Source organism: Sceloporus undulatus, chromosome 1, assembly GCF_019175285.1.
Source record: "Sceloporus undulatus isolate JIND9_A2432 ecotype Alabama chromosome 1, SceUnd_v1.1, whole genome shotgun sequence".
NCBI classification, from domain to species: domain Eukaryota; kingdom Metazoa; phylum Chordata; class Lepidosauria; order Squamata; family Phrynosomatidae; genus Sceloporus; species Sceloporus undulatus.
The window spans coordinates 113,527,271-113,553,450 of record NC_056522.1 but is presented as its reverse complement, the minus strand read 5'-3'; the positions used below and the strand labels follow the sequence as shown (position 1 = coordinate 113,553,450).

General features: G+C 38.1%; 1 protein-coding gene across 6 annotated transcripts in view; it reads right to left on the bottom strand.

The window, feature by feature from the left end:
- The window catches only part of HACE1 (HECT domain and ankyrin repeat containing E3 ubiquitin protein ligase 1), a 57,590-nt gene that overhangs the window by 26,932 nt on the left and 4,478 nt on the right, over positions 1-26,180 (bottom strand). For 4 of the 6 annotated variants that reach the window (XR_006105113.1, XM_042480569.1, XM_042480581.1 and 1 more), the window contains 11 exons: positions 25,904-26,008; positions 23,705-23,780; positions 21,545-21,676; positions 18,830-18,912; positions 16,703-16,799; positions 15,325-15,426; positions 14,250-14,356; positions 12,065-12,215; positions 7,469-7,806; positions 4,085-4,153; positions 2,298-2,385 (listed from right to left, as the gene is read on the bottom strand). Coding sequence is in view for 5 of the 6 variants with exons in the window: in XM_042480569.1 (XP_042336503.1) it covers positions 2,298-2,385; positions 4,085-4,153; positions 7,469-7,806; positions 12,065-12,215; positions 14,250-14,356; positions 15,325-15,426; positions 16,703-16,799; positions 18,830-18,912; positions 21,545-21,676; positions 23,705-23,780; positions 25,904-26,008 (1,348 nt within the window). In the remaining variant the exon portion in view is untranslated. Of the gene's footprint in view, positions 1-2,297; positions 2,386-4,084; positions 4,154-7,468; positions 7,807-12,064; positions 12,216-14,249; positions 14,357-15,324; positions 15,427-16,702; positions 16,800-18,829; positions 18,913-21,544; positions 21,677-23,704; positions 23,781-25,903; positions 26,009-26,180 lie in introns of those variants that run through there. The other 2 variants (XM_042480588.1, XM_042480586.1) reach the window with 2 other exon arrangements.

The window sequence follows — 26,180 nt, the reverse complement described above, 5'->3', positions numbered from 1 at the left end:
GTCATATCATGAATTTGCTTTTAAAGCTTCTCCCCAGTTTGAAAAGCTATTCCACATAGCCAAAGAGCATTGTTGTTTATAATACAAAAGCCCCCCTGAGTATTCAATTCTAGTAAAATAGGTCTGTGGATCCAACTCCTAGTTTAAAATCTTTGTGGGGAGTGAGCAACTCACTGTTTGGCAATTGTTATTTCCAATCACACTTTCTCATTTGAAGGGGGAAACTTATAACATTTGGCCTCCCATTTATAGCTCATTCAAAAAAGCAAGCTTGTCAAGGATTTCATGAAGTGATGTATATGTGGTGACATTCACTATCATCTTCCTGCAATAAGACTTTATTTTTCTTAACCCCACCCACCCATACCGCTTTGTTCATGATCCAAGTATGCCTTGTAGGATTTAAAAGACAAGACAATACAGTCAGAGACAACAATGTGTGTAAATGATGGATTTGTTTATATTGGATGAAGACCTCCCAGACAGAAATGCACATAAGACCTAAATACAAGTGACATAGATAAATGTGTCTGGTTTTATTTTATATTTTAAAATTCTCCTGATGTTATGGTCACATACATTTAGAATAGTGGGGTTCAACATTTTGCAGACACCTGTTAAAGCAGAATTTGAAGCTCCATGTGTAAGAATGAATTTGTTGGCTGAAATTTTGAGTGGGCTCCATAAATTACATCTCAGTCCACAAATTCTCCTCAAGGACAAAGACAGAATTTTATCATACATACACTTATGATGACTGGAAGAGCAGTAATTTAGGGCTTTGCAGCCAGCTCAGTATTCAGTGATCTTAAAGTTCATATCATGTCTTACCATCATCTTTGTCTTTAAACTATGGGTCCATATTACTGTGTCAGCAACTAAGAGATGTGTGTGAGCAATCAAATGAATATAAAAACTGCAAATATGGAGCGGCCATATTTACTCATTGAAGGCAGATCACTAATCACAAGTAATTTGGTCCAACACATTCAGACTGCCTTATTTAAGACTAAAGATGTAGGGCCAAAACCCCACTTAGACATGGACATATTATACAGTTGATTGAGTGAACCAAAAAATCTGAATGGAGATAGACAGGGATACACTGGCTAATGCTTGTGGGAGCTGCGATAACAACCTAATGCTAGTGCCATTGGAATAAATCTATTAAAACCATGGAATGTACTTAAATGTTGACTCAGGCCCTCTTCAGACAGGCCATTAAGACCGCCCTAGGGGCAGAGTCAGGGTGCCGCATCCACATGATGCACGATCTGAACCCGCCCACAGGGTGCCATGATGTCACACGCTGCTCTACACAGCATGCGGTGTCACAGCACTCCTCCAGAGCTGCATCCATACAACGCAGTGCTGAATGAGCGCTGCCCGCCCTTTCCAGGCCGAAAAAAGGAGTTGCTTTCTGTGGCTCCTTTTTGGGCCATGGAAAGACTGGATCGGGCCATGGCCCCAATCCTGCTAGGAAAGAGATGGCTTGTTGAGCTCCTCAGTATTCAGTGTCTCTTCAAGTAAGGGCCAGTAATTAGATCTGGGCCAATATCTAGTGGGCATTCATTTACCATTTCTGATTAACATCATATTTACATGTTTCTTTACCCCATTTCATTCAACAAACTGCACCGCTTATCTTGAGATACACACAGAGAGAGACACTGTATATGGTTTAGCTATACAGTGGACCCTTGTTATACACTGGGGTTTGGTTCCAAGATCCCCCGTGTATAACAAAATCCGTGTATGCTCAAGTCCCATTAAATATAATGACATAGCAAAATGGTGTCCCTTATAAAAAATGGAAAATCAAGGTAAATTTATACCTTTTTGGAACATTTTCAAACCGTGTATGCTTGAATCCGTGTATAAAAAATCCGTGTATAAGAAGGGCCGACTGTATGTTATATTAACAACACGTTGAGCATTACATATCCAAAGTGCTTGGGACCAGAAGTGTTTTCAATTTTGAATTTTTGGGGGATTTTGGAATACTTATATATACATAATGAGATATCTTGGAAATGGGACCCCAGTCTAAACATTACATTCTTTTATGTTTTGTATACACCTTATACACATATTCTGAAGGTACATTTATACACAATATTTTTATTGTGCATACAAAGTGTACGTGCATGAAACAAAGTGGGTGTACATTGAAACATCAGAAAGTAAAGGTGTCACTACCTCAGCCACCCTTGAAAAACATTTTGGATTTTCAAGCATCTCAGATTACTGGATAACAGATACTCAACTTGCATTAGAATTATATTTTCAACACTCACTTGTGATTTTATGATGTGCATGAATCTGGACATGAGCTCAGGACATTCAAGAAGAAAGTGGAAGTGATCAAATATAATCTTTGGATTTCTAAGAGAAAAAAAAGCTGAGATGAGGATATAAGCCCACTGTTTTGTTCAGAAGGTATACACCACCATACATTGTTATTTTGGTTTAATCTTTAAAACAACAATCCTACAAACATGAACCAGAAGTACTGACTCATACATTTTCAAGGGAACAACATCTGATGAAATAAACAGAATTCTTGACTGCATAACATATTTTATATGATCAGAAGCATCCATTCAAATGTGATGAGCAAAACAACAAAAAAAATCAGATATACTCCTAATGTTAAGATGTGTATGACGCATATGCTTCCATATCCTAGGCAGGGAATATTCAGCTTGGCATTTTATGCATCATGTTAGTCTGAGTTTTGTTTTTTGTTTTTCCTTATATATAAAACAGATTTTGGTGCTAATTTGGACTACCTGAGTGATTTCCAGTGATGTCAAAGACACATAAAAGCCAACAAAAATAAGACAAGCATTTTACTGCTTCCTTAAAAGGGCATCAGGGGCAGTTTAAATAACATTAAGCACTAAGAACAAATCTTTAAGCAACAAAACAGGTTTTCTCTGGCTTTAAGAAGGCACTGAATTCCTGAAGACTTTGTGAATTTCTGCATACAAAGACAGAGCAAGAAAAAAATTAAATAATATTCCAAGCCATGTTTTGTGCTAACCAGTTTATAAACAAGACCATGGCTTGAGCTTCCAAAATGTGATAGTTTAGAGCTACTTGTCTGGGCAGGTTTTCTTGTCAATGCAACTCACTACGGTCCAAAACACACTGCAGAAATAATCCAGTTTGAAACCACTTTAACTGCCCTGGCTCAATGCTAGGGAATTCTGGAACCATAGTTTTGGAAGGCCTTCTCTGTCAGACAGCTCTAGTGGCACAATAAACTACAATTCCCTAGCACTCAGCCAGGGCAGTTAGAGCAGTCTCAAATTGAATTATTTCTGCAATGTGTTTTGGACCTAAGTTCACATCTCTGTCTATAATGCAGAAACCAGTGGATGCAGACAGTATTGTAATTATGATTTCTCGAATTAGAAATCACCCCAGATTATTGTCACAAACTGTGGATTGATTCTTATTTCTTGACAAACCAAAAATCATATTATTCCATTGAGATACCAATGCCAATTTATAGTTTGCTTTCTTAACAATATTTCAAGAATTCATCTGCTGCCTTCCAAACAAAAGAATTTTCAGGTTTGCACAAATTATGTAAGAACAGAGTCAAAAGACAGTACAGTACACTGAAGAAAATAAAAACAGTGCAAACAGAATGAGCGAGAAAGTCTGGCAAAATTAAAGGTGTCTGCTTGGTAGAGACATTAGAATAGGTCTCCTGGTGAACATATTTTGCAACTGAAACTGGCCCCGGGAAAACCATTTCCTCTGTCATTACCCCTTCACCTAAGATAGTGGAGGCACCCAAAGGAGGGCCTGTCTTATTTTGGAGATGTTGACCTTGGTGCATCAAGCTTGCACTGTGTTGATGAAGTAGCTGCACATTTAAGTCAACTCTTCCAAACTACACTTAACACTCTTGATCAGATGCTCATAAACAGTCATTACTCATTTCACCTGTTACATCTAATTAAGCTTCAGGTAAGAATACTCTTTTATTTTATTGAATGTATCATCACAATTAAAACTATTGGTGTATCAACAAACACTTCATGAAATATATTAATTTCTGATGACATACCGGTTTACAAAGCATTTAAGAACATTGTCGTGTTTGCACACAAATTCTATGAAGCGAGGAGATGTCATTCTGCAATAAAATGTTCAATCAGGTTAACAAGGTATCCAAATGAGTGCTCTTTCCTAGAAGGCAATGCAAACAATTTACTCTGAAACAGCTTTATTAAAATTACTTAGATTCAATTATTTCACCTGATAGTGTATCCTGATAGCTTAAAAAGGTAACATAAACAAGATCAAAGATCACCATATCTCCCTTATAGAAAATGCTTGGATTTCACATTTTATTTTATTTTATTCTGGAATACTTGTATTTGCATATAGATTGTTGTTGCTGTTAAAGGCCCTCAAGTTGGACCCAACTCATGGCAACCCTGTAAGACATTTCCAAGACCTCCTATCATCCACTATTCTGCTTAGGTACTGGAAATTCAGGCCTATAGTCTCTCTGATAGAGTCTATCCATCTAGTGTGTGGTCTTCCTCTTTTTCTACTACACTCTACTTTCCCCAGCATCATTGTCTTTTCTAATGGCTCATACCTTCTCATGATGTGGCCAAAGTACAACAGCCTCAATTCAATCATCCTGGCTTTCTGGGAGAGTTCAGGTTTAATCTTTTGAAGAATCCATTTGTTTGTCTTTTTGGCTGTCCACAATATACTCAGCACCCATATCCAACAACACATCTCAAATTATTTTTTTCTGGTCCGTTTTCTTCAGTGTTCAGCTTTCACATCCATACATGGTGATGGGGAATATAATGGCTTGGATGATTCTAACTTTATTGCTCAGTTGGGTATCTTTATACTTTGGGATCTTGTCTAGTTCTTTTATGGCTGCCCTTCTGATTCCTAGTCTGAAACATCTTGGAGATGGGACTCAAGTCTAAACACAAAATTCATTTATGCTTCATATATACCTCATATGCATAGCCTCAAGATAAGTTTATACATAATATTTTAAATAATTTTTACATAAACCATCAGAAAGCAAAGGTGTCACTATCTCAGCCACCTATGAAAACACTTTTGGTTTTTGGAATATTTTGGATTTCAGAATTTTGAGTAAGGGAGACTCAACCTGTATGCATAAAGTGAAAAAGACGGCAAAAACAGCTATGAAAACTGCTCTTAGGAGAAAATCTTGAATACCTAAAACAGTCTAAGACCCGAGCCAATTTAAGCAACACTGAGCTCTCTGAAGGAATGTGATAGTTTGGCTTTGTAGTTTTAGATGCCAAATTCTGCCCAACTACCCACAAGCCAAATCTTGAAGTCTGAAAGAAGAGATTAACCTCTGTTTTACAAACAAAAGAACCTTCCAGCACTTTCCTAAGAATGCTATTTAAATATACTCTATAATGGTTTTTAATGCATGCAATGATACTTATGATGATGGTTCTAACCAGAACATCAGAAGTATATATTTCAGCTAATCAATATCCACAAATGAAAAATGAAGGTTACATCATTCTAATTTTGATTTCTGCTGGTAAAAATAATATAAGTCAGAAGAATAAGCATTATGGTCAGATTTCTATAGTACAAACACCTACATCTTTTTTCTGAACCAGTACACAACTTGGATCAATATTAAATTCCTAAGCAAATCTGCCCTCTGTTACCCTGGAAAACATTGTTTTCAGTTTACATTACCCACTGAATGAGCAAGAGTTATGGAACAAATATGTTTTTTCTAAACAATGTGCAAGCCAGTTACGTATTTTAGAAGAAAACAATCAATACACACAGTGAGAATTCACAACTGTCCAGTGATTCCTGTCAAAAGTGTCCAGGGCTTCCTGTTCTCTAACAAGCAATTTATTTGTTACATGGTGTTTGGTTGATCCATCACTCCCTCTTTCTCAAATCAAAAATCTGCACGTAATTCAGACACAATCTTTCAGACATACCCAGATCTAGACATAACTAAATGCCAAAGTTCTTTGAATACTGACTTTATGTTGTGAAAGAGCATGCATGCAGATGTGTCCAGTTCTAATACCTACAAGTGGGAGCAACTGACCAATCCTGTAATTCATGAAAGATTAGTTGTCATTAGTGTTGCTCTCCCAGTAAAGCAGAATAATCCAGAAATTCCAATTCAGAAATTACAATAAACAAACTGTGGAGAGGCTTATTATTGTGCTACTTCTGCTGGCAGATTGAAAGCAGAAGCAACTGAGCAGTACATAGCAGGATGTTTGTTCAAGTGCACATGACCAGAGCAATAGCAATGTAAAACTTTAAGAGAGATTCACATGATTTGGGGAGATGCAGAATTTCAAAAGCTGTGATAACCAAGTGAGTATTGATAGAAGCTCTTCAGAATTCTAAGAGCATAGGTATGAAACCTTCTCAGATGGCTATTAGAACCTATTTCAAAGAGCTTGTGGGGATATTAGGTATAGGTAAACTACTAGGTAAGTATAGGTATGTATAGGTACTGTATACTGCTAAGTATGTATAGGTATGTATCCATAACTGCTAGGTATGTCTACATAAATAACTATTAGGTATGTATCAAAGTAAAGAAAATAGAATCTACATTTGCAGTGATTATATCCTTTAACTTTAAAAAGCTGGCAAACATACACAAATATCTTATTCAAATGCTTCAAAGCCTGATTCCTCTCAGCATCTTTGAGGGTAAACACCAATGTGCTGCCACTGCTGTCCTCCTCCCACCCAGGCATTCAAAAAGGTCAAAGGCAGTACCATGTGGGAGAAATCTGTAGGGGCTAGTGCTTCTTTTAGGTGCTCCAAGGAAAAACTAAGCTCTTTCCTTTCACCACTCTATTCATGGAAGGAGATGGTTCGGTTTTTGGAAAGAATAAAAGTACAGTACTCACACTGACCCGTGGATAAGTTGTTTTGGGGGTCAATTTTTGGACTAAAATTTCTAGACCTACACATCAACATATACAGTATTTATATTTATACCCCACCTTTCTGCCAATATGGCACCCAAAGGTGCTTCAAGATATTTCATACATCTTCCACTATCAGTTTTACAGAATACTTTCTCCTTGCATTTTTACATTTTAATTAAAACACAAACATAATATTTTATGATTCACAATATATTTTGCATCTGAAGCTATATTCTATGTACTTTTTAATTTTATTTTTAATCCAAAAGAACTAATTAGCTTGTGTTCTGATTATACAGGCATATAACAAAGCATAAACAAATGTTCAATATGTTGCTTTTGCTTTATAAATATGACTGATTTTGAGAATCCCATTTCAAAATATGTGTAAAAGGTTTGTAGGAAACAACTTCTTCACCAAAGTACATTTTCAATTATCATCAACAGTACTGGGAGGAGAGGACCATCTGCAAGGAAGAAAAAGAAAGGTTTGAAAACTGGATTCTCCTTACCCCTGAGGCATCTGACAGGAACAACACATATAAAAAGCTTGAATGACTGCACTGAGCCGGTTTGCTGTTACTGAAATAACATCCTGGCAATCTCCGTATGCTTCTTGTGTGCTACCAACTTCATACACTTTAGACTCTGCTACATCTGGAGACAGAGTTCCGGTCTTCTCAGATGGAGCTACATTAAAGATGTGCGCAGGAGTACTCTCATACTGATCTGGTCCCTTCTGCTTCAGTAAGATGGAAGTGATATTGGATGAGTTTCTTTTATTATTCATCAGTTCCACTGATATTAGAGCTAACCATTCATCTAATGAGTGCCAGAGCAATTCCAGAGGCTGCAAAGCATAAGAAAGATTGGGCGGGGGAGAAAATTGGAGACATAAGTGAACACAAACTAGACCATCGGATGTATCTGTAGATGGCAATACTGAAACTCTTGCAATTCCAGTGCTCAATAATGAAGGCAGGTCTCTTATTCCATTTCTCTATTTCCTCCCTCGTATGTCATCAAGAAAACTAGCCTATTTTATTAAAACATGGCAAGAAAAAATATGAGGGTGATTTCATCAATTTTTTATTTCATTTCTTCTTCATAGTTACTTCATGAGTTATGAACCAAAGTACTGCAATGATTCCCAAAGGCATAAATCAAGACCTTTGCTATGAGGTCACAGACCTTTGCTGAGGAATGCTGGGAGCTGCAGGCCACTAAGATCTGGTGAGCCACACTTTGCCAATCTTTGGGATAAGAGAATAAGACCTAGGAGCAGACTTCAAGTTGCATAAGAAAAGGAATGACTATAGCTTGTACTACAGTGCCCTCCAGCAAAAGCTTGAGCTGCTAGAATTTAGCGGCTAAAGTATCTATCTAGCATTCCTTTTTTTTTTTTCTGTGAATAGTTTTCAAATCACAATTTCAGGTTGTCTTTTAAAGGGGAAAGTTGTTGATTCAATGTTGAATATAGATGAATAATATCAAATTTCCAATCTTGTAGGAATTTGTTCCCAATCTACAAATTGTTCAGTACTGCTGTTATGTAAAACACTTAAGAACACTTATCTTTCATTTCGTTTCTACTCATACGCAGGCCATGTGAATCAGATTTTATTTTTGTTCCCTACAATGAAGAACACTGCTGAGTTACAAGCCACTTTCCTTTTCACTTTTACACTAATAGCCTTACAATATAAATGTGGGTGGGAAAACTGCAAAAAAAATAAAAAATATAAGTCCTCATAGTACCAGAAATATCAACTAGTTGCCCATGTTTGTTCCATGACTATATATATAGCTCCAGACATTATCACCACAGTCATTTTACCAAAAACATTTATTTATTGCTAGAGGGGAAAAAATCTAACTACAGTAAATGTATTTTGTACTACAGTGGGCCCTTGTTATCTGCGAGGGTTTGGTTCCAGGACCCTCCATGGATAACAAAATCTGTGGATGCTCAAGTCCCATTAAAGACAGTGGCATAGCAAAATGGTGTCCCTTATATAAAATGGAAAAACAAGGTTTGCTATTTGGAATTTATACTTTTTTGGAATATTTTCAAACCATGGATGCTTGAATCTGTGGATAAAAAAATTCATAGGTAAAGGAGAGTTGACTGTATTTTTACATCTTCACCACAAGGATATACAGAATTAGCTAACAAGTCTTTTAGATACAGAAAGTAAGATAAGAGGTGAAGGGAAGAAAAATGTCATGAAAAATGACTGACAGCAAAATGAGAATTATCTAAAACCCATGTGTCAATTACTAAAGGGATATCTACTGAGTTAAACTACTACAACGGATAATATTTCAGAGCATTTTTGAACATCACAAATAAATACCTGCAAGCCAACACAACTCCAGATAAGCAGAATAAAATGTTTACAGAACATACATTCAAGTAAAGCACACAGGAAAAAGAAATGTTTCAGTTCAGTGTAAATGCTTCCCATTTGTTGTAGCAGTATATTGAAGGATATCATCTAGACACTAGCCAAGCCAGTTGAGTTATTTAAGACCTGGTTAGGAAAACTATTTTCTAAACCACATTTTAGAACAGATAACTACATTTACCAGTAATATACTACCATAACACCAAATTGTGATCTCTGACAAGACAAACATTACGAAGTACAACATCCATTTGGTATATGGGAATGACTGTGACCTTGTACCATGAAAAAGTAAACATGACTATAAATATCTTCACTTAACAAAATATATTGTTGAGCTGAGAGATACCAAAGATGATGATGATCAACTTATAGCAAAAAAAATGGAAAGATCAGGGAGATCTGCAAATACAAGATTAGTATAAAGAAATATGGCAAATGGCAATTAATGATAAGTTAACATGTGAAATCAAGGTTAAAAAAAGGAATGAAGAGGAATGATTTTGAAGCAATATGGAAAGTATTTGTACAAAAGGTTTTAGTGAAACAAGAAGGTGGTTTACCTTCACAGGAAGAGTTACAATTTTGGAGGGTAGAATAATATGAAGATATTAGGCTCTGGTGATGAGGAGCACTTGGGGGAGGAGGAGTTAATTAATGATAAATTAATAGTATTATACTTTAGTGGATAGTATATGTTATGAATAGTACATGTTCAAAAGAAGATAGTAATAAGAATGAAGATATCAACAATAATTTCATGTGTTTTTTTTAATTATTGGTTTAGTTAATATTAAACGGTTTAATATGAATAAGATACAGATAAGGTAATTAAGAATGGATAATTAATGGAATACTATGTAAAAGATATTTTTTCAATATTATTTTTATGTAGGCTATATTAATTAAAAAATTAAAATTTAAAGTAGATGATTATCATCAACAAAAGGTAATCTAATAGTTCAGTATATATTAGGCTAAAAATTAAGTCATGCCTCAAATTGAATACTTTGGTATTTCTAAAATTATGGGAATTTTTAAAAACTGAACTCACAAGACATCTGAATTAAATATCTATTTCATTACACCCATTTGAACTTAAGTCAACCAGGCTAGCTTTCTGCAGGTCACAAAATGGTAGCTACAGGATCCCTATGCTGCGATCACAATCAGAGATGCAAAGATACAAGCCCCCCCCCCCTTAAATACTCATTCTCAACAACAGTAATGCTTTGTAAAATTACTCATTCATTAAAGTCTGTGGCTTTTAAGACACAGCTAACAATATTCTTGCCTTCCCATGTTTGTTATGAAGTACTATCATTTTGTTTTTGTGCAGTGTTCACATCTCTTCCAGTTTTTATTTCCTCATGTCTGAGGACATATGAACAAGCATTTTTTAGTTGGCTGGCAAAAGTTTTAAATGTTGTGGTTTTTAATACCTCATTATAGTTGAATGGAGATTGGCAACTTGAAGCCCTCGGACATATTGAGGAACTGCAACTCTCATCTTCTGTTACCATTTGTTATGTTGGCTAGGGCTGGCAGAATCTGCATTCCAACAATACCTAAACCCTAGGGCTACACAGTCTCTATGGCTGTCATAGACGACCAAGAAACCATTAGTATTACTACTGCATAGACAAGCAGTGTAGTTCTAGGTCTCATTTTCTGGTCAACAAAGCAAAGGATCCATTGTAAGTGAAGATGCCCAACCTTGATAAAGTAAGCAAGGCTAATTCCTGCTAAGACTAATTTATGCTATAAAAGAGAAACTTAAGAGGTGATATGCATACAGTGCTTTTAAAAAAATCTTCAATCTGCATGGGTAAATTTCATATTTTGGAGGAAGCACTGCTTTCTAGATGGACAACAGTTAATTATATCCTATAAGTATATACTACTAGACTTAGTATTACTGGTTTGAAAAATTGCCACATTTGTACATTGTTATGATTGCCATATTTGTACACTGCTATATACTATTAAATATTAAAAAGAAAGGGGCTAAAGAAGGTTCATTTCCACTAAAGGTAACAGGGATAAAGTTTCTGAAACCTATTGGATGATTAAAAAGCATGTATGATCAGCCCTTCTGTGTAACTGAGATATTCATATCATTCCCAGCATGGAATCACATCAATATGCAGTTCTCATGCCACTGAGCAACTATGTGTGCAAGCACACACATGAAAAGTGCCTTTAATTTTGTACAAAGCAGGGGAAAGAATTTATAGCAAAAGAAATAAAAAACTTGCCATCAACATTTAATCCCCAACCACCTTCCTCATTCTTTCTCTAAAGCCAACAAAGGAGTTTTCCAGAACATCAAGCATAAATAATTCTCAAAATGTTTCTGCATGTATGGCTATCATGCCAAATATAGTTAGACAAAGGTGATTAAATTAATGTAAGTTGGATATACTATATATTTTTATTTTAAAAATAACACCACAACTTCATGCTACACTGTGAACATACAAAGTTTGCTGGAAGAAAAGCAAGCAGAAATAAATTAAAATTTTTCATTTATGGAAAGGTCAACTAACTTAAAAAGACAAAAGGAAGAGAGAACTCAAACTTAAAATAGGCACCAGGCAAACATATCCTGCTTATGAATGCCCAATTAGTAAATGCAAATTTAGTGAAATTTATCTCAAGAAGATCTATCTTCCTAATTTTATACATTACTTTCCTGACCTTGAACACTTGACTTCTTGGAGTTTTATTTCCATTGTAGCCCATATCATTTCCATTACTGGGTGTGGATGGGCCAAGGCGAAAGACATGACAAAAAATCCTCACAATCCTCAATAGACTCTTCATTTGAGCTTCGTAATTACTTGACAAGCTGTAATGTACAGAACATGAAATGGTTTAATATAACTACCCTATGGTCTGAATTACAGCTACCAATAAAAGTCTTCAAAGTAGCTACAAACTATAGACCCATGCAGCACATTCAAAGTAAAATCTTCGGGGCAGTCAAAAGCTAAAGACCCTTACAGTCCATTCTGCAGTGACGTACTACCATAGCCCCACTCTCTCACTGGCTATACACACTACCAAAACACACACTCTGGATAACACACAACTCTATATTTTTGTGTACATAATTCATACATTGAGATAAGACCACCAATCAGTTGCTAGTGCCAGTGCTCTTTAGTTAGAATATTCGGCTTAGATTAAGAAGATCCAGGCAATAGAATACACTGTGCCCTATGATCTTAGAGAAGATAAAAAGAAGATGAAACACTCATTGGAGAAAGGTGGGATATAAATCTAAGAAATGAATAAACTATGTCCACGAGGCCCTTGATAATGTCAGAAGGACATGTGTGCAGACAAAGATACACTTTATTTAACTGCAATATAAATTCTACAAGGGGTATCATAAAGTTTTAATGATCACTTGGAAGTTATTATGGTATATTGATGAAATTTTCTTAGTGTCATCATTGGCCGCTACTGGTAAGTGAACAATGTTGAGAAAATCAGCTCATTGTGTCCTGTATTTTTGTTACAAGTTGTACCAGGAGATGGAGAAGATTGAGGCTTGCCGCGTGATAAAGTTCCTGCATTTGAAGGATAATAGTGCCTGGCATATTCATGATGAGATGATGGTAGTTTATGGAAACAATTGCCCATAATATGACACTATTGTGAAGTGGAAAAGGAATTTCCAAACTGGTCATATGTTCCTCACAGACGAGCCAAGACCTGGAAGACCATCACTGACGAACAATGCAGCCACAGTGATGGAAGTGGAGTGTTTAATTCTGAAAGACAGATGAGCAACCATCCAAATGATCATGAATGAAACTGGTCTCAGTTATGGTAGTTTGTGGGAATTATTCATGACAAACTGCACATGTCTAAGGTGTCTGCACACTGGGTTCCACGTTTGCTAACCCTTTTCTAGAAACGAACAGGGTGTGACCTTTCAAGATACATGTAGATGCTGCTGGAACAGGATGAAGAGGAATTTTTGGGGTCGTCTGATAACCGTGGATGAATCTTGGATCTATCAGTATGATACAGAGACCAAAACCATAAGCACTGAATGGAAGTATGCCAAATTCCTTCCTCCCAAAAAGGCAAAGGTGCAAAAATCAGCAGGGAAGGTCATGCTCTCATTTTTTGGGGACTGTCATGGAGTCATTCTCGCAGATTACCTTGCAAAGGGACAAACCATCACTGGCACATACTACAGCAATCTTTGGGACATATTGCAAGATGATCTGAAAAAGAGGTCCTGCAGAGGCATTTGTCTCCTAACTGACAATGCACCAGCTCACTCATCTCAAGTTGCAGTTAACAAAGCAAGGGCATATGGCTTTGAGATCTTGCAGCATCCACCTTATTCTCCCAACTTCGCACCAAGTGACTTTTTCTTGTCCCAAAAAATGAAAAATCCATTGTGGGGTCACTGATTTGACAATACAGATGACATCATTCACGAAGTGGAAGAGTGATTTAAGGTGCAATCTGCATATTTCTACAATAACAGTATTTAGAGGGTCAAGAAACGCTGAGAAAAATGTGTAAATGTGCATTGTGACTACATAGAGAAAAGTTAACGACTAGAAATCAAAACCAACTTTCTGTCAAATTTTTTAAAAGGTGATAATCAAAACTTTACGATACCCTATCGTACATACATAAATGGCACCAGTGTAGTTACAAGGTCAGGCTATGCATTAACCTTTGGTTTCTTTCTTCTGGAAAACTGTAGCAGTATCACTTTCAAATAACCTTAAAGCAGGAAACCCCAGCTACTGGATTCAAATCCATTTTAAATTTTGGTGGCACTCAAAATAGTCTAGGGGGGGGGGAACAAAACAAAAGAAACTGAACAAGAATTTTTGTTGGTCTACAGTACCTGAGTAGTTTATGGCCATTTGTTGTGGCCACCTCAGCAAGGCTCGTCAAGATTTTAAGGTATTGGTTTTCATTCTGCTGAGACAAGTGTTCTAAGACTTGCCGTAACTAGATTTTTTTAAAAAAAGAGATACAATTTCTGATTTTTCACCAAACACTAATGCAAACTTTAAACTTAACATTAACATTAAGGTTAACATTAAGATCAACAAGATATACACACATGCACACAATAAAATGTTTTTAATAGAGCAACAATGTCTAAACATCACCAGATTTTTAAAATAGATAATTAATTCAACATCACATTGAACACATCTGGTTTTATCATATTTCCAGAAGTAAGCAGGATTGAGCCTGCTTAATATCTAAATGGTAAACCACTAGGAATATTCAGGCAGGTCTAGGAGAAAATCCTGTCAGAAACCCTGGAAAGTTCCTTTCAGTCAAAGCTGACTCTAATGACCTAGGTGAAACAATGGTCTGACTCATTATTTGGCAGCTCTCTATGTTCCTATGCAGTTGTAAGAATTATAATCAAATAAGTTGCCATATGAACAAAAACAGTAATTCTGAAGAAAAATGTTTAGAATAAGCCACTAAAACTAAGAGGAGCTTAGGAACTTTTGGATGTTCCCATTTGTGAAGTCCAAACATATAGATATCATCAGAGCTACGACCTCTGATCTCTGAAGAGTGAGAACTGTACAGTCATTCAGATATTATTGGACTACAGCTTCCATCTTTCTTTAGAAGCAGTACCAGAACCATCTCATCCATAACATTTTAAAATTGTTCTACTAACATTATTCTAATAACAGTGCAATTCTATACATGACTGCTCAACACTCAGTCCCACTGACTTCAATGGGACAGTTTCAGGTCACTATATAAAACAGCAGCCTAAAGCTATAAACAATACACATGCATTTGGAAGTAAGCTTCACAGTTTTATACTTTTAAGAAAACACAAATAGGATCAGACTATAAAAATGGTTGACTTTTGAGATGTGTGTAAATAACATTTCATAAGGTAACCATCAGTTGGAGATTTGGCAGAGTGTAAGCAGATTTACCATATTTTCTCTGAGATCTTCATTTTGTGTCATTTGAATAATTGTTTGGAAAAGTCTAGGATGATGCTGTATTAGAACTTCACAAGTTTCTCCATAGCCACCCTGAAAAAGCAACAATTATAAGCACATCTTTCAGAAACTAGTAAGTGTCATAACTGATATCAACCGATTAGATAGAATACATATAGATGAAATTTTTATATGGTTGCACAGTTAGGCATCGAAGTCACTTTCAAAATTTTAACCATCAATGACACTTGCTGTCACATATATGGCTCAAATAAATTGGTAAATTTATCTGTCAGAAGATAGTGATGCCCAGAATAAGCAGGCTGGATGTGGGGTGTGAGGGAGGGTTGGGGGTTGTTAATTTGCTCTGGCTTCCTATCACATAAAATAATTTCCATTCCAAAATACTGTGTAAACTAGCTTTGAATCGGAACCTCATGCCTGCTCTGTTGTGAATACCTATGTGAATACCAGCACTTAAAATCCCAGTGTGGCATTTTATAGAAAGCTACTGTGATAGCTGACAAAAGTAGCTCCCCCTTCTCCAAAAAATATTGATTTACATGCAGTTATTCTGTTCATAGACTATGACTAAATGAACTATAATTTAAAGCAGAACACTACATACAAGGAACATTTATCAACAATTGTGTTAATCCAAGCTGTAAGAGTTAAGGCTTCCAGCCGGCTGGGGAATGTGGTGTATGCACGATGCACACCATGTGACACCAGGCTCTGGTGGAGTAGCGTTTAGATGCTGCACGCCACCGGAGCGCTGTAAAGCTGAGGCGGGGTTGGAAAAGCAGGGTTTTTTTCTGGCAAAAAGGTGGATTGGGCTGCAGAGTGCAGTTGCCTTGGCCTCAATCTGGCTTCCTCAGGTGGTGGCTTCAAGCCACAACCTTTCGTGGTAGTCTGTTCTGCCCCTTACTTTTGCAACAATTCAATATCTACCTAATTTCAGTAAAATCCTGTATGATTTACAGGACACAGATGCCATTACCAAGAGGCCTTTAATCTTATTGTGCTTTTATGCTATTATTCTGAAGCACTCACAGGCAATATACAAAGGTCTCATGAACCACATTTCTCATTCTTTTGGATTCTACTGTGAAGGAAGAGTCCATACACCTTTATGCGGCACCATGGTTATACTTATCCCTGCATCAAAATCACAATTTCTTTGGGCAGATGGAAAGTCCAAGGAGACAGTGATACACCATTTTCCTTTGCACAGAAAGAGGTCTCAGTTATTCATCCAACCACACCTCCACGCAACAGAAAATGACACCTTCCATCAGACTGAAAGAAGTTACAGTGATAAGAGACTGTGGTTTTAAGTAACACAAGCAAACCTTTAGTCATTTTATACCTGTACACAGAGATCAAGTGGAGTAACTCCATTTTTGTCTGGCAAATACTTGGCCCCTCTCAACAAAAGGATCTGTGCGGTGTCTCTTTGGCCATGGCTGTATGAAACATGGAGAAGACAAAAGAGCTATATAAGACCTGTTCTGCTACCTGCCATCTCCTTCGCTGCTAGCAGAATAGCTTTTATAAATATGTAACAACAGAATGTTCCCTTTTCTCCTTTAAACCACTACTACAAAATGTCTGAAGTAGCCTCCAAGTATAAGGGCCGGAGCAGACAGGCTGGAAAGAGCGATCCAAGTCCGCTTGGGCTAGAGCAAGTCTGAACCCCACCAACCACATAGCCCATTCCCAATGTGGGCTGTGCCTGCTGGGCCAACAGGTGCTTTCAAGAGCCAGATTTTCATGGCTCCTTTTTGCTGTGGTCCAAAGGACGAGAGCACAGCCTCAGCGTGGCTTCCGGTTGCTTTGGAGGTGTGTGCCATCTAATCGGCACACCTTCAAAGTGGCCAGAAGCCACTTTATTTGGCCTGTCTGTTCCAGGCCCTAGTCACTGGGTAACTGAACTGTGTTAGAAGTCCTATTATAGTCAATGGTGGTGTGACAGGTGCCCGACTGTGTTGGTGCAGCAGCATACACACAGTTCCATTGATGAGAACAGGGCAGAGCTATCTGCAGATGCTCCAAGCTGAGGATGGCAAGCCTGACAATAGAGAGATCTGACTGTAGTTAAAGGTACATTTGTTTTATATTATATTGTTGTTGTTTTTGTATTCTACCTAGACAACTTGTTTGTAAAATTTTATTTAATTATTCATTCCATCCCTCTATGTATTTGTGTGTGTGTGTGTGTGTGCGCGCGCATTTTCAATTGTACACCTTTGGCAGGACCCATTGATTTCAGCTGCTGTGGGGGCGTGGCGTTTAGATGATGTTCGCCTCGACGCTGCCCCCAAGCCAGCGCCATGCTGTCCACCCTACCAGAAGGCAGGCAGCATTGCAATGCTCTGGCCGTGCAGCGATCAGACTCCACACACTGCAGGAGTGCAGAGGAGCTATGGCGGCAGCGGAAAGGGCGTTCTTTCCTGCTCCAAAAAGGAGCGGTATATTGCTACTTCATTTTGGGATGAAAAAAAATGTGGATTTGGGCTGCAGCATGTGGTTGAAGCAGCCCCGATCCAGTGCTCAAAGGGGTGGCATCAAGCCACTCCTTTAAGGGTGTCTGTACTGGCCCTTAGTTGCTCCCCCCTTTGCTTGTATTTTTAATTAAACCTGATAAATTGCTTTACAGTTGTCCCTCCATATTCGCTAGGGTTAGTGGAACAAGCCCCCCGTGAATATGGAAAAACAGCAAATAACAAAAACACTGTTTTTACCTGAGAGGACACCTCTCTAGGAATCTCTAGGTCCTCCAGTGCAACTCTGTGGTCAATGTCCAACATACACTGACCATATAATGGCACTGGAGTAGCTACAAATGGTCTTTCAGTGCAACTTTTAGTTAAAGTTGACCACAGAGTTGCACTGGAGGACCTAGACAGTCCAATAGAGAACATATTAATGACATCTGTGAATAATCAAATCCACAAATATCAAAGCCGTAAATAATCAAATCCGCAAATATGGAGGGATGACTGTAAACCTGTTGCACTTCCATACTACACAATTATAGCACTAGAATTCTACTTTAACTGCCATGGCTGCAGCCTGTGGAAGCCTATAATTTGTAACTTGATGAGGCACTAGAGTTCCCTGGCTAAGAATTTTAAGTGTTCCTTCCTAAATTACAAATCTTAGGATTAAACTATTATTTCCAAAGTAGAATCATAGCCTAACACTGTAGTGCAAAGGGCCCTGGGTAAATTGCTTTTTGGAATCTACTGGAGAAGTAACAATAGTAGTTATCTAGCTACACAGTGACTCCTGGCCTGATTCCCCAATTCCCATTTATCAAAAAGCAGCTGATTGATGTCCCTGCTCCCTTCCGTGACCAGTCTCTGTTAGCTCTGTGAAAAATATTCAATTAAAATAATCAGAGAAGGGCAATGGGTTACAGAATACGTCATGGGGTAGGAGACTCAATTTATGGCTGGAGTTACTATTCAGAAAAGAAGAAATAAAGCCATACCTGCAAGCAAAGTAGAGTGGAGTTGCTCCTGAAACATTAGGCCGATTAATATCTGCACCACTGTCTAAAAGACACTGAACTGTCTTTTTGAAAGGAGAAAATAAAAAGAATGAAGTACTGTATATATTCATGCATAAGTCTAGATTTTTTTGTCAAAAAATTGACACCGAAAAAGCTGGGTCGACTTATCCATAGGTCAATGTAAGTAGTATATTTTAACTCTTCTCTTTCTCTGAGTAGAGTAGCAAAAGGTATGAGCTTACTTCATCCTGGGAGCACCCAAAAGAAGCACCAACCACCTAAACTCTTTCTATCATGATGCTGCTTCTAACCTTTTTGAATGTTTGGGTGGGAAAATGACAGTGGTGGCATCTCTTTGGTACTTCCCATCAAAAGAGTACCAAGAGGAACTGGGCTTAAAAGGATCTGAATAAGACTGCAATTGATGGGTATCAGTAAACTTCATCTTTTACATCCTTTGCTGCATGTCCCTAAGTTTTATCCTCAACTTATCCATGAATCATATTAAAATCCATAATTTTGGCCCCCAAAATTGCCCTCCACTTATACATGAGGTCAACTTATAGTTGAGTATATAAGACTAAATCTACAAAATACTAACTGGAACAGACAGTATATATTATTATTAATATTAATATCCCACCTTTCTCCCAGGACTGAGACTCAGGGTGGCTATAGATAAGTATAGATAAGTTTTACAGTATTTTAAAAAACCAACAATATGTAACAAGTCGTTTTTGTATGTCTCACCATTATACATTTTAAAGATTTATGGCAATGGTTTGCTACTATGTAACCCATATTGAGCTCAAGAGACAACACATGAATTATAGAGAGGTAATTACTGTATATACTCGTGTATAAGTGGACGCCATGTGTAAGTCGAGGGCAGGTTTTGGGGCCAAAATCAGGAATTTTGATATGACCCCCAGATAAGTCGAGGGTATAATCTCTTGCAGTCTAAGAAAACCAGACTGGTAACAACTTCCCAGAGGACATTTTCTGTTGCCGCTTCAAAAATCTGGAATGACCTGCCAGAGCAGATCCGCCTTATAACATCTTTGGAGGCCTTTTAGAAGGCAATAAAAATGGATCTCTTCCAGCAGGCATTCCCAAATTGACCTCCTCGGAAAGTTCACTCTGCAGTTGGGAACTGTCATTTTTAATGGTATTTTAAGGTGGGAGGGAGATAGAGAATTGGATTTTATGTTTTGCTATGTTTTTACTTGTGGTTTGTTGTGTTTTATTTTTATTGTTCTTATGTTTGTTGTTACCTGCCTCGATCCAATACAGGGAGAGGCGGGATACAAATAATAATAATAATAATAATAATAATAATAATAATAATATTTGGGCCTCAGTACCCTTCCTTCCCCTCTGCAGCCTAGCGCTTGCTCTTCCTCCTCCTCTGTAGCTCGTCTGTCCCTTCAGAGGCCACAAGGACTGGAGAAAAGCAGGGAGCAAGCGTTTGCTCCCAGGACTCCCTCCAATCCCAGTGTCCTCCAGCCTTTGCAAGACACAGGGACTGGGGAAAAGCAGGGAGCAAGCGTCTGCTCCCAGGATTCCTCCCCCCCCCCCAATCCCAGTGTCCTCCAGCCTCTGAAAGACACACGGACTGGGGGAAAGCAGGAAGAAGCAGCATTTGCTCCCAGGATTTTCCCCAGCCTGGCTGTCCCTTCAGGAGACAGCCAGGCTGCAGAAGAAGCTTGAGGGGCAAACCTATTACCGTAGTGCCCCATGTATAAGTCTACTCAGGGTTTTTTGGGTCACTTTTTGGGCCAAAATTTCTCGTTTTGTAGTCAAGTATATATGGTAGGCTAGTTGGGATATATGTACATAATTACATTCTCTAACTGATTCTAGATACTTCATCCCACATGTTTATAACTGATCTAGTCTAAGAGTCTATTAACTTTTATTAACTTTTGTAAAACGTTCATATGAAAGAACATCACAGCAAAAGCATCATATATAATGCATAGTCTACTACAACATCAGCAACACTAGTAAACCCTTTGTTTCATGACACTTTCTCTTAAAAGGTATAGAGTGCTTCTGTGTTACATAAGCAAAAAAATAATTGTAACTGTTTTAGAATTTATTATGCTTTATTTATTATATAGCAATAGCAAGTACATTTCTATACCGCTTATTAGTGCACTTAAGCACTCCCTAAACTGTTTACAAAGTGTAAGCTAATTGCCTCCAACAAGCTGGGTACTCATTTTAGCCACCTTGGAAGGATACAAGCCTGAGTTGAGCTTCAGCCCTTTTGCTGGTACTGAACTCGCAACCTTGCGGTTTGTGAGTGAGTGGCTGCATTACAAGCATTTTTTATTAATAAATGAATTCTAGTAAGACTCTACAGTTTTCGGGAATTCTCATGCCTACTCCAGTGAGGTAACATTTTATATACTGGAAATCACCTTGTAAAGGCATGTCCCTAAAAGGTCTTCTCATATACTGTGTAATACAAATATTTTAATAGTAGATAGATATGATGCTTTTTAAAAATTAAATACATTTTTATATAGAAAAGAAAGTATTTATCATTGCCACAAGAAAAAGTAACTGTTCTTCATTATCATCAAAAACCAGGAACTAGTAAAAATTGTCTTTATCACAAAACCATTAGCATTACTGGTACAATGCCTTAACATCTATGATGAATGTAAGGTATGTTAATTGACTTACCGTCTTGTGACCATTTTGGCATGCCACATGAAGTGCTGTCTGCCCCATTGCATCTTCAACATCTACGTTTGTAACATGTTGTACAAGATCATGAAGCAATTCTGTTCGGCCATTAACAGCAAGCCAATGAATCTAGGTACAAATATTGACATCAAAAACAACTCTCAACAACCAAAGAAAGTAAACAACATTTGACACTAAGAACAAATAGTGGGTCAAAGAGGATGTCACAGGGTCATACCCAGCAATTAATACATTTTCAGAAAAAAAGGCAAAACAAAAACAAACAGTGATGACTGAACATATACACAGAGGTATTAATATGCTTTGTATTTACAAGAATTTAATCCTTATAGGCGGGTTTGCCTTCCATGGCTTTGAGCTCACACGGAAAGCAAGCCCAGGCAAAAATAATGGGGCACATACTCATGCTGTGCGCCGCCACGAGCATGTGCCCCATTATTTTCTATGGGGCTTGAGCATACGCTCTTTTCCCCACACATAGGGGGTCCGGAATGGATCCCCCCACATTTGGGGAGGGCAGACTGTATACATTTTCAAGTACTTTACTGATCTTATAAATTTATGATAATGAAAATGCCCCGTGTGAAGACCATACATTTGCCTTGCTATATGCAGCAAGAAGAGATAGAAAGGTCATGAAAGAATTTACAAGGTTTGTCCATTAATTGTTGGTTACACAGAGTTTGGACCGTTGCCTTATTAGAGAAACTAACATATAAATTCCACCTTGCCAGAGGTGAAATAGCTGAAAACATCTTCAAGACCCCATGGTATCCATTTATAAAATATGCCACACATAAATTCTAGACAGGGGCCATTATTCAACCACATGATACAGTGAGCCCTCAGTATCCACTGGGGTTTAGTTCCAGGACCCCTGTGAATACCAGAATCCATGGATGCTCAAGTCTATATACAAATCATACAGTAACACATTAAAATTACATCCTTTATATAAGGTAGGAAAATCAAGGTTTGGTTGTTTTGGATGTATGTGTGTGTGAATATTTTCAAAGCACGGTTGGTTGAATCTGTGGATACAGATAGCCAAATGTGTTCTCAACTCTTATCATGATTAGCACTTTTTGTCCTTGATAGTATTGACTGATTATACTTTGAATCATGGCATTTGTCTGTGGTGGGGGTGGGTGGGTAGGGAATAAGTTACTGTTATATTACGTAAACTTTTAATTACAGTGTGCCCGCTTACGACGTGGGCACAACATGCGGCTTTCAGTTTATGCTGAAAGCAGCGCAACGGGAGAATGAATGGCACATGTGCCAGTGGCGCACATACCGCACCGCGCATCATGCACAAGCCCCATTATATCCAATGGGGCTCAAGCATACACGCTATTTGCCTTATGCGGGGGGGGGGGGGGGGGTCCAGAACAGATCCGCCACATAAGGCAAAGATGCACTGTATAATATTATTATTTGGGGGAGCAGAGGAACTGGTCCCTGAGCACTACTGGGATGGGTTTTGGTGTTGGTACTGAAGTTACAATTAGTTATAGTTTAATTATATAGTTATAGTTAGCACTCTACATTTCCCTAAGGAGCTCATGTTGGCATACTTGGCAATTCCTCCCCCAAAAACCATTTCATCAATACAATATGAAATAGGTTAGACTGACACAGTGACTTGTTCAAGTCAGTTTCTTGGTCCCTTCTATAAATTCCCTTCTACAAGGAAAAAGAAACACTGAATCGTGTATGTTGCACTGAACTGCAATTTTTATGCATGCCCTGAATTTTTAGTACTACTGGTCTGTTTCAACCCAAGAGTGCTACTAAATCAGATTGAAGTTGAGGAGAACATTTGCCACAAAGGACATAATTACAGCCTCACAGATCATGGTATTATTTTTAATTACAACTCATCTCAAGTGTTTTATTGTACTTTAAGAGTAAAACCCAAGGCACATGAACAGTTTAGCAACCAGTACTATAACAATTCAAAGCCACCAGTCAACACAAAAAAATTCCAGAACACAAATTGGCTTGTTGCCATTAAGTACTGATGACTAATAGTAAAAGGTCATACAACAAAATAAACAAGATTAGCAATGTTTATACAAAGACATACTTTAATACTAAAGCATCAGATGAAAGAAACAAGATTACAGGACTTACTGCTGTCAGCCCCTCATTATTGCAAATGTTGACATCGGCACTATATTCTAGTAACTTGCTCATGCATTTCTTCTGGCTGCATAGAAAATACATTAAATATCAGCTATAGGCACAGTAAGACAATACTGGGTTGGTTTCCTTATAGGCTTCTTATGGCTGGTTCATACACTTACTAGGCTGATACAGTAGACAAGCACTCCTCCAACACACAAATCCATCCCTGTTTCTCTTTCACTCACACACTCACTCTTGCTCAGTGACAGATACATAGCTATTTTCAAGTTAGGTACACCAAACTATGAGGTACACATATACAAAAGCCTGTTTTATACTTTATTTTCTATCTAAAAATATACAAATTAATTTCAAGGACCTCATTCTCTACATATACATCTATTACACATAGTTTGTTGCACAATTGCTGGATCTAAGATACAGAATTACAGTTACCACATACAAAGACCCAGGAACAATGCAGTGCTATGCACATCTATATTGTAGTACAGACACTGTCATGCAAGTCATATACAGCAGCCTTCCCAAGCTGGTGCAGGTGCATCAGATAAATGCTATTATCCCAAGCTAGGATTATCTAACATATTTTAAGGGTACCTGGATAGTGTAAAGTAGAGACCATTACAGTCTAAGTGCTCGATGTGTGGCTTCAAGTCATTCCTGACTTATGGCGATCCTACACAGCACCTGTAGCAAGACTAGTATTACCTTCTCTTTCCTCACCCCTTCCCAGTCTCACAGACATTCAGTAGACTGGTGGGTGTACACTTTGTTGCTATGTGCCTTCAAGTCATGTTTGACTTATGGCAACCCTCAAGCAAACCTATCACAGGGTTTTCTTGACAATTTTTTTTCAGAAGTGGCTTGCCCTATGCCTTCCAGTGAGGATGAGAAAGTGACCTGCTTAAGGTTTCTATGGCGCGTTACAGACGGGCCCCTTGAGGCGCCGTCATTACATGCGAGGGGCGGCACTTCCTGATGTGCCTTGCCCCCACATGTAATGAGTGCGTCAAAATGGTGGCGCCCTATAGAGATGGGCGCCGCCATTTTGACGTCGCGCACGCACAGCGTCCGGATGTCGCGCACCGGAAGTGGTGCCGTGAGTGCGCGCCTCGCGCCTTGTGGCGCCTCTTCCAGGGCCCAGGAAGAAGCGCCATTTTGGCGCTTCTTCTTGCTCCGCGAGGGAGCTGTGCGGTTTGGCTGCTGCAGCTCCCTCGCGGAGCAACCGGCAGCGGCACGAGACTGCCCCTTCTGGGCAATCTGTAACACACCTATGGCTGAGCACGGCATTCAAACCCTGTTTCCCAGACTCCAGTTGTATTCCAGTGCTCAAACCACTATACCACACGTAAAATAGGAAAACAGACTCACTGAGATCTGCAGAACACTGTTCATCTGAAAAGGCTTTCTGCTTGGTTAGCTGGGAAGTAATGTACTAGAGGCTGCCATAGCAAAGTCAATCTAGCTTGTCAGGTAGGAGAAAGTCTTTCCCAAATGAAAATGACAAGGACTGAATCCACACCTTTTTATATACTAAGCATTTACTCTGCCACTGAACCATTAAGGCCCTTCCTCTCTTTTGTCCTTTGAAACATCTGACTATTCACTATTATTTCACTATACTTTTATATTGGCTCTTTTTATTTTTGCCTTTTACTCCTTTTTTGCAAAAGCCACTAATAGTCTGGCTTTAGGGATGCTTATTCAGAGGTGCATGCAGTGAAATTCCATACACACTACTTTATGCAAGTACTTACTGCAATGCAGGCCATTTTTTTTTTCTTTTTTAGAAAACAAAACAGTCCCTATTGATAAACTATTACAATTTAGTACTATGATCACTGTGAGGGGAAGGCAAACTATGAGACACTGAGCTATGATTTTCTTCCTTATTTAAAAAGATAAAAAGCCTAGAAGCAGTTTTTTAACACTTTCTTTGAAATGGAAATTTGACATCCACATACCTCAAGCTACTCTTCATATATTATTTGGGTATATTTTAATCCATGGTAGAAATCTAACAAGAGTGGCTACTGCATAACCTCCCTTCATTTCAACAGCTCTTCTACTTAGCTTTTTGTGCAAGTCTTAAAGAATCAGAAGGTGCACAATAGCTATTCCTGGTAACTACTCAATCTGTCTAATCTTTCAGGAAAAGATGAACATAATACCCACATCTCTTACCCATTTCTAGCAGCCAAATGAAGTGGAGTGCAACCTGAAATGTCTTGATAGTTGGGGTTTGCACCTTTCTTTAACAGCAGAACTAGACATTCAACTGATCCACAGCTGGGGAGAGGGAGTAAAGAAAGAAAGATGTTAAACAATAAGCCAAAAAAAAAGCTGATTAAAAAAGGAGAACTTACAGAAGAATCAAAACCATAGACAAATCTGAAAAAGTAAGTCTTTGGGAAGTCTCTTAAATAATCAGACAGCTAAGATGACCTTTGCAGCAACCAGT